The 9893-nt window shown below is 42.7% G+C and overlaps 1 protein-coding gene across 3 annotated transcripts in view; it reads left to right on the forward strand.

The window, feature by feature from the left end:
* FIGN (fidgetin, microtubule severing factor) overlaps positions 1–9893 on the forward strand; it is a 105489-nt gene that overhangs the window by 92251 nt on the left and 3345 nt on the right. For all 3 annotated transcript variants that reach the window (XM_074595442.1, XM_074595443.1, XM_074595445.1), the window contains exon 2: positions 2869–9893. This exon is cut by the window's right edge and continues 3345 nt beyond it. In XM_074595442.1, the coding sequence (XP_074451543.1) occupies positions 2877–5117 (2241 nt within the window). In that variant the 5' untranslated portion in view covers positions 2869–2876 and the 3' untranslated portion in view covers positions 5118–9893. The remainder of the gene's footprint in view (positions 1–2868) is intronic.

Raw genomic sequence — 9893 nt, forward strand, 5'->3', positions numbered from 1 at the left:
AAATAGAATTATTTTATTTTAAAAGCCCATGATCCATTCTGAATAAAAAAAAAAAAACAATCAATGAATTTTTTAAAGTATTTGTGAAAGGTATTTTGAAAAGCTTGCTAAGTGGGTAATGTATGATATATGTTGTTGTGCTCTGACCTAGTGCATTCTTTTATCTCTTTAAATTGAATAGTCTTCCTTTTACGAGCTCCTAAAGACAATGTGCCAAAAGCACGTTCATTAACTACAGTACAAGTACCAGCCCAGCCAGATTCTCTGCTCCTTCCATGCCTATTTTACCTTCTTTTTCAACAGTTTCATTGCTGCTTTCGTGCATTCTTTGCGAAGAGTCTCTCTCATGGCACCCGTTTGTTAGTATCTAGTGAAGCATCAATCCACTCAAGTTCTGCATCTCTGTAACAGAAGCTTTCAGTGTTTTGGTAACCTTATAAGCCCAATATGGTAGAACACAGATAGGTTTTGTTTGTTTGTTCATTTTGTTTGGCTTTCTTTTTTTTTATATAAGGGTAATGCAGTTGTATGTCTGTTAGGCAGTTCTGTGTCACAGGAACATTAATATTCTTTCCTTTTAAAAAAGCTTGAAGTAAATCCCATGACACCAGAAAAATTTTAGATAGTGATTACTTGCAATTGGGTCTTTGTGATTTGCTCTTCAGATTTCCGGCTGAATTTAACGGAGTATGATTTCTGAAAAGCTTCTGGTAGTTTCTCATTAAAATTGCATTTTTTTCATTTGAGCATGATTTCTATAATTTCATCCGATTTCATGATACATTTACCCCCTCTGAAAGGCTGTGGTTGAAACATCAGAAACAATTAGCAAAAAAGATTATATTAACACTAAATGAAAGAAATAAATCTGCCAAAAACTCAGTCTCAAAGCTGCATTTGTCAAAAGCACTTCTCTGAATTAACTTTTATAGGATAACTGTATAATTGTTAACAGACATTTTTCTCAAGTTGTCAAAGTGTTTGAAAAATGAGAGAAAAAGAGAACGCTCCGGAAAAAAAAATCCACAAGTAATCAATGGCATGCCCACATGCACTGAGATTTGCACTACTTGTACTAATAAAATATAAAGCTCAATTAGAGGTACTTTGCAGTTTTCAGGCTAAATTTAAATGATTTGGTGATTTGCAAATACATGAATCCAAAAATAAAAATGAAAAATCCAAATGCAAATGAGTACAACTGCAATGAAATATAATTGCAAATGAATCTGTTGCTTTATTCATTTATTGTGTAATTACTGCAATCCTTCCCACCTTGTTTTCAGTATTTCTTAATCATTAAGTCGGAAGCATGACAGCAGTGCCAGCCCTGGCATGATTCTCTTTGACTAAAACCTTGTAAATTAACACAATTAGCACAGCATCATCCTGCTAATTAACTTCCAGTGTCTGGTGCAGTGGTTTTGCAAACAAGGAAGAGGGAGTCAGAAGGGAATAAACATGCCATTCTGTTACCAAACTGTGTGCTGTGTTAGGTTTAGCTCAGCGAGGCTAAGCTGGCCATGTCAGATGCCAGAGTCAGGCAATGAAGAGCTAAAGGGGTTGGGGAGAAAAACAGGAGGGGGTAGAAGCTGTCAAAATAGACTGCAGTAATTCAGAGGGGAGCTGGTGCCACAGATGCTTCATTTCGACTAGGCCTGCTCCTTATCAGGGAATCTGTGCCAGAGGGCACAAGACTGTTTGCAAAAATCACTTTTGGTAATACGAGAGAGATTAAGGAGGTCTATTTGATACAGCTGTACAAAAATCAGCGCCGTGTCTACCATGCATAGGTACGAGTTGGAGGGGGTTATCTTAATGCTTGTAAATTGCCCTTGCTATGCGGAGTGGATTACGGGGAGGGGGAATAATTCACATCACATTATTTGCAGGATTAATTGCTTTAAAATGGCATTTGCATTTTTTGTCTTTTATTGATTGGTTGATTATTTTATAGCCAGCTGTGGAAGCCACAGAACTTTTAGGACTTGGTTTCTTTTCTTTTTCATTTTCTTCATCTCTTTTTTTTTTTTCCTTTTTTTTTTTTTTTTTTTTTTAACCCCTCTTTCTTTGTACCCTGGAGGCTGTGAGGCGGGAGGGGGAAGGGGGGTGGAAGAGAGAGCAAGCAAGGAGACCGACAGACAAGTCATGCTTGTTTTTTTTTCCAGAGCCTCAACAACAGAACTGAGAGGCAGAAAGGAGCCAGTTGTAATTCATACCGAGTTGTAGGCTTTGTGTGATGAAAGCGACGGAGCGCTGCCTGGGAGATTGCTTTGCTGCACTCCACGAAGCAGATTTGAAACTGTCGTGGACCACTTTAGATGAGAGTTGGATTATGGAATGACCTGCTATGTCTGTGTCATATTGTTCTGCGCAGGGTGCATTATACTGTGCTAACTAGGTGTTCAGTACCAAATAAGAGAGGTATCCTAGATGTGATCTGTCAGCTGTGTCTCATATTTTTATATTGGTTAAAATATAAAACTGAAACAGTGATGAGACAGGACAGAGCAGTTGGATGCCTTGTATGTTAACAATAAATCTGCACTCAGAGTATTTAAAATGTACTGAGTCTTATTTAATTGCTTTGGGAAACCTGGCATTACCTATTTTTTTTTAAACCAACAAATAACCCCCTACTGAATCGACAAAAAATGTGGCTCCTTGTGTATGTGCCTGCAGTAAACCAAGGAGTTTATACCGCTTCATAAGGGCATTGCATTTTCTTTCCTTGAGGATTTGCGGTGTTAAGTACAGTGTTTTAGAGAGCTGAAGAAGTTCCCAGACAGTATGTTTGAGAACTCATTCAAAAGCATCCGAAAGAGGCCGAGCTCACTGTTAACTTTGTTTTTTTTCTCGCCGCCCTAGGCTTGAAGATGCAGTGGACGCCGGAGCATGCCCAGTGGCCAGAACAGCACTTTGATATCACTTCAACCACACGGTCTCCTGCCCACAAGGTGGAAGCCTACCGGGGGCACCTGCAGCGCACCTACCAGTACGCCTGGGCCAACGACGACATCTCGGCTCTGACTGCCTCCAATCTTCTGAAGAAGTATGCAGAAAAATACTCCGGTATTTTGGAAGGTCCGGCCGAGCGGCCCATTCTCAGCAATTACACTGAAGCTCCCTCGGGGCTGGTGAACGGCCGGAAGAATGAAAGCGAGCCCTGGCAGCCATCGCTGAACTCGGAGAGCGTGTATCCCATGAACTGTGTCCCAGATGTTATCACCGCCAGCAAAGCTGGGGTAAGTGCAGCCCTCCCTCCCGCAGACGTCTCGGCCAGCATTGGGAGCTCTCCTGGGGTGGCCAGTAACCTGGCTGAACCCAGTTACTCCAGCAGCACCTGCGGAAGTCACACCGTTCCCAGTCTTCATTCAGGGCTCCCATCTCAGGAATACGCCGCAGGATACAATGGCTCGTACTTGCATACCAGTTACAGCGGCCAGCCAGCACCTGCACTTCCATCCCCTCATCCATCCCCCCTGCATAGCTCGGGACTTCTACAGCCCCCCCCACCACCACCACCACCAGCCCTTGTCCCCGGCTACAACGGGACCTCTAACCTTTCTGGTTACAGCTACCCTTCTGCCAGTTATCCTCCTCAAACCGCTGTTGGCCCTGGGTACAGCCCTGGGGGTGCCCCGCCGCCCTCGGCATACCTGCCTTCAGGAATCCCTGCTCCGACCCCTCTGCCCCCGACCACTGTCCCCAGCTACTCCTACCAGGGCCACGGTCTGACGCCCATCGCGCCGTCTGCCCTGACAAACAGTTCAGCCAGCTCTCTCAAAAGGAAAGCTTTCTACATGGCAGGGCAAGGAGAAATGGACTCCAGTTATGGAAATTACAGCTATGGCCAACAGAGATCTACACAGAGTCCCATGTATCGAATGCCCGACAACAGCATTTCAAATGCAAACAGGGGGAATGGTTTTGACAGAAGTGCTGAAACATCATCCTTAGCATTTAAGCCAACAAAGCAGCTAATGTCCTCTGAACAGCAAAGGAAATTCAGCAGCCAGTCCAGTAGGGCTCTAACACCCCCATCCTATAGTACTGCTAAAAACTCACTGGGTTCGAGATCAAGTGACTCGTTTGGGAAGTATACCTCCCCAGTAATGAATGAGCACGGTGACGAGCACAGGCAGCTCCTCCCTCACCCAATGCAAGGCCCGGGACTTCGTGCAGCTACCTCATCCAACCACTCTGTGGACGAGCAACTGAAGAATACTGACACACACCTCATTGACCTTGTCACCAATGAGATTATCAACCAAGGACCTCCTGTGGACTGGAGCGACATTGCTGGCCTAGATCTAGTAAAGGCCGTCATTAAGGAGGAGGTTTTATGGCCAGTATTGAGGTCAGATGCATTCAACGGACTGACTGCTCTACCTCGGAGCATCCTTTTGTTTGGACCTCGGGGAACAGGCAAAACATTAATGGGCAGATGTATAGCTAGTCAGCTGGGGGCCACGTTTTTCAAAATCACTGGCTCTGGCCTTGTCACAAAGTGGTTAGGGGAAGGAGAAAAAATTGTCCATGCCTCCTTCCTCGTGGCAAGGTGTCGCCAACCCTCGGTGATTTTTGTTAGTGACATTGATATGCTCCTTTCCTCTCAAGTGAGCGAAGAACACAGTCCAGTAAGTCGGATGAGAACCGAGTTCCTTATGCAGCTGGACACTGTACTGACTTCTGCTGAGGACCAAATAGTAGTAATTTGCGCCACGAGTAAACCGGAAGAAATTGATGAATCTCTTCGAAGGTACTTCATGAAACGACTTTTAATCCCACTTCCTGACAGCACAGCGAGGCACCAGATAATAGTACAACTGCTCTCACAGCACAATTACTGTCTCAATGACAAGGAGGTTGCACTGCTTGTCCAGCGCACAGAAGGCTTTTCTGGACTTGATGTGGCTCACTTGTGTCAGGAAGCTGTGGTGGGGCCACTCCACGCCATGCCAGCCACAGACCTTTCAGCCATTATGCCCAGCCAGTTGAGGCCAGTTACATATCAAGACTTTGAAAATGCTTTCTGCAAGATACAGCCTAGCATATCTCAAAAAGAGCTTGATACATATGTTGAATGGAACAAAATGTTTGGTTGCAGTCAGTGATACTACTTAAAAAAAAATGTAATGAATGTTGGCACACACAGAACCTGCTACATAGGGTAGAGAACCCTTTTCAGTAGTGTTAAAATTGCAAAGGGTACTGGGAAGACTACAATTTACCTTGCCTCTAAAGAGTCAGGGTAGACTTGAAGGAAAAGTGCATCAAACAAGAGCTGCTGATCTGAAAAAGCCACACATGACAGAAAGCGCATGTTGATGCTCAGTTCTGTTCAAGCTAGACAATACTCACCAAGGAGCAAGGTGCAAGTGGGTTGATTTCAGAAGGACATGAACCCTGTGTGTTGATTCCATTCTGCTGTTCTTGAGATTTAGTTGCTGTCAAGTGCCTGAAGTGGTGCTTTATTTTTTTGTTTGCCTCACAATTACATTGGTGGCATGTGCTAATATAAAGAGCTTTAACTTCAAACATTATTGGACTAAAGAGATGAACGGTTGTGTTGCGACAGAGAACCAGATTTTTGCTATTCTAAGAGCAACAGTATTCCTCAATCCTGTCTGTTCTGCGGTGTTAAACTAAGAACAGGTAAAACAGGGTAATGGTAATCTGGACCTTAATTTCTGCAGTTCATTTCTTTTAATGTTCTGTCTGCAAAAACTCAGGAAAGTGATTGTGATTTGTACAGTACCTCAAAGGAATGTGTTGAAAGCACTATGTACTGCTGAGAGTTATAGGCTAGGCTTCAATGTTACTTTATATTAAATATGTATGTTTACCTCAACAATTGGAAAATGGCAAGGAAAATTACTTTGAATGTATCCAGGAAAAAAACTAAAGTGTGATATGACCGAAGCTTTACAGTTTTTAAAAATAGAAACAGAAGGATTTCCCAGTGTTCAGAAACGGTTCTTTTGCCAATTTGTCAGATCAAACCAGAGCAGAACGATTTTTCTTGTTGGTAAACTGTAAGAATTTTCAGCATGTTGCTCCTTGATAATTACGCGATACAGTCTTTAGAAGGTGCATAGATGAAAAAAGAGCCACTTAATCGGTTTACATTAGCATCCGAAACAGTCAAACGTAAGATTTGGTAGGACTCCGAGAGGCAAATTACCTTAAGCTGTGACTGCTGGCCTTTGTTGTGCAGCTTTAGTCATAGTTTTGAGGTTATTTTGGTGAAGCTGTAGGGAGTGGGATCAGTGTAGGTCGCTGGCAGAGCTATGGGTTGCAGAGCTGTTTATAGCAATGCAGTGGACTGTGACCAAAACAAACAGTACAAATAACAAAGCAAAACTGAACCCTCAAAGTACATCTATTTCCCTTCCCAAACTGTAGAGTTTTTGTTGTGTACGTATGGCTCCATTGTCCTTAATGCAATCTTCATTCAGCATCCATTAGAAATCTTCCAGGCTGGAGTGTGCCCACCATTATTTCTACCTCAGTTTTGTTACATTTCTCTTGGAAAGCAAAGTAAGAAATAGGGCAAAAACCATCACCAACACAAAAGTCAGATTACATTAGGAATGCGAACCTGCCAAACAAGTTTCAGAGAGCTGCTGGTTTTTCCCCTGAAGTCAAGTTTTTCTCTATGTTGGTGCTCTTTCCCCCCCTTTTTTCCTCCCCCAAGTATATGTACTCTGGTGTCTTCCTTCTGGAAAGACCAGCTGGCATGTGTGGCATTTTGCTCAGTTCTCCCCCACCCCCCCCCACCTTTCCTTTTATCCTCTAATGCTTTCCCTGCAACTCTTCTGGTGACAGCTGACTGATGTTGGGTAATGTCTCTGAGCAGGAGCAGTGCATGTTGCAGCTGCCCAAAGCCTCTGCCATCACATGAACAAAACAGCCTTGCTTTTTTGAATGTATTTTTTTTGTTTGTTTACTTTAAAGAGACAGTAACAAAACTGTTGCAAAGCACTGGCATTTAATGTTTCTGTTAAGTAATGTACATTCAAAACCATTAAATAAATGCACTGAAAAGCCCCAAGAAGAGAGATACCAATCTGTTACTAGATCATGTTTGTCTTCTCAAAAATTGTACAGACCTTGTCCGTTTTGTGAAATCAATGGAGACATTTAGCATTCAGAAAGCTAATGAGGGATTTTGCGATATTGCTGGAAATTGTTGACTCTTGATTATTACTTTCCTTTATTTTTCTTTTAAGATATATATATATATATTTAGATAGAACGTGCTAAAACAAGAGCAAATAAACCAAAATCTAATTTAAGATGGATTCCTGGCAAACATTTTGTCTATCTAAAACTTTATGTTTTAAGCATAAAAGTATCATTTTAAAACAGTGCCTTTCATTAAGGATATAGAAAGTAAGACTTAAGTACATCACCTGCTTTTCTGTTGGTTTGTTTTTTTTTTTTCCCTTTTTTCTTTTTCACTTCAACAGCAATTACAGTCTATGGTACCTTGTTATGACCCAATCTTTCTGCTTCCCCAAACCTCCACAGGCTGCTTCTTCACCCCGGCCATTCCACCATCCTCATATTTGGGAGATCCTGATGTCCCCATTAGCTGTAGGTTCACGCCGATCACACTGGCAAGTATGCTATTGCAGACCGCTGACCCAGTTTCTGTCTCAGACATTGCCTTTCATATCTGCCATTGGGCTGTGCTCATTTGAAAGGCTCAGGCAAGTTTTGATAAACCAGCTCTTAGTAACTGTTTCTCCTAACCACACTCTTAACAGATTTTTGTTGCAGCTGGTAAAATGAAAGCTACCCGCTAGCATGGGGTTGTTTCCTCTTTTTTATCCAGTAGCAAAACCAAAAGCAAACAAAATTGTAGATGGTCCCTTTGGCTTCCAGCTTTAAATCATTCTCTCTAAAAAGCCACTCTGGGAAATGGATTTTTCAAATGTTAACCAAAGTGAGAAACAGGCAGGAACTGAGATGGTGCAAAAATGCAGGTTCCACACGTGGGCACACACACGCTCGCGCTCGTTCTCTCCAGGGCTCCATTCAGCTTTGGGGCGGCAGAGGCAGAAAACTGCACCCCTAGCACAGCAGCTGCAAGGAGAGGAAGACAGGGCTAGATTGTTACCTAAACCTTTCCTTACCAGCAGCTGTCCTTGGCATCACTCTGGGAGGGTGCCTCTTGAATTTGGTGAGAGCTTGGCCAAGTAGTGTTAACAGGAGGCGCCTCAGCCCTTCTCCAAGTGGTTTCTGGCCACTCCAGAATTGGAAGTTTCCCCCAGTTGGTGGGGAATTTCCCTCAGTTTGGTGGGGCTGAGCTGGCTGAACCCCCTGCCGTGTCCTGTCCTTATTGCTTTCTTCCCCTCTCCCAGATTCAGCCCGTTTTCTGCCCAGTGAGCAGGTTGTGGCATGCTGCTGGTCCTTCACCCCTCTCAGCAGCCTTCTTGTCAAGGAGCGTCCAGGAAGGGCTGAAGCATGACCCTGAACTTGAGAGGGTCCCGAAAGTTAGGGTTGTTTTTGAGAAGAGAGACAAAATATGTTCTAATCGTGTCTTTGGGATGAAATATTTGCTGGTCTTTGACATATCCATGGTAGAAAGCTGTTTGCTGTCTTTTAGGACTGGGCAAGGCTGGGGGCTGCTGCCACAGAAATGCCCAAGTGGTTGGCTGGGGCTTCCCGGCTGCTGGCACAGCCTTTGGTCTTAAGGAACCTGAAATGGTTAAAGAGCATCTGCTGTGTCAGCCTATCACTGCAGATGCTTTACGTCTTATTTTTATGTTTGGATCCCATTCTGCATCAGCTCATTTTCTTCCTTGTACCTTCAGTAACAATTCCTACGGCAACAAAAGTAAAATAAATTGGAGGAATATTTCTGCAAGCTGAAGGATCAATATCAATTCAAGGAGGAGTTCATAATGACTTTATGTGAGACAGAAATGGAAATACTCTATACTTCTGGCGTGTTTATCTCCAAAATATTTAGAACATTAGTGACAATATAGAAAAGTTTGCTGACTGAGCTGATCAATGGAATGTGAAGGCAGTTTACTTTAAGGCTATTTACTTTCACATGGATTATTTATCTATTAGTCAGTTTGTATTCTACTCAAATGCAGATAGATGGGCAAAATGTTTTCTTGAGCATTACAAACCTACCAAGGGGAAAATCAACCATCTGACTAAAATACACAGGCCAAACATCATCTGGGTGTCTTTACCAGCTATTTGGAGACTGTGCTCTGTAAAATGGTACAAGGTCATATTTAGGTGGTTTTTCATAGGATGTTTCTTTAGGGGATCGCCTAGTCCAAAAGATCCAAATTAATTCCTGCATCAAGATGTTAATATATTGAAAGCAAATTTGGGGATCTGACCAGGATTTTCACTGGTTGCAAATACGTACAACTTCAGGTAAAGGGCTGTTCTTATAACCCCTGGATTTTTCTCTGAAGCACTCCGTCACGAGGGAGAATGCATTACTCAGATCTGAAGGATACACTTTGTCACAAAACAAGGCCGCCAAAAGTTGTAGGGCCTCCTACCCTTTCACTTACACCAATCTGAAGGTGGTATAACCTTGTCGACTTAAAGGAATTACTCCTGATTTCTGCCCATGTTAGAAAAGTCATCCCTCCAATGTATAATAATCTATGTTTGTTGGTTTTCATCATCAGCTCTGAAGGCTAACGTTGTCCTCACAGCACTAACTCCTTTCCATCTTGTATGTGTGCATGTGTGTATATAATATTTATATGTGCATACACACCATGTCCAAACAATAGCTTTGTCTCTTTACTTAAAAAAAAAAAAAAAGAAAAGTAATTTAATCATCTGCAGATTTATATGAAGCACATTAGTAAACACGGAGATACTAGCATTTCAGAATTCAAAAA

The sequence above is a fragment of the Larus michahellis genome, chromosome 7 (assembly GCF_964199755.1).
Source record: "Larus michahellis chromosome 7, bLarMic1.1, whole genome shotgun sequence".
Taxonomy (NCBI): domain Eukaryota; kingdom Metazoa; phylum Chordata; class Aves; order Charadriiformes; family Laridae; genus Larus; species Larus michahellis.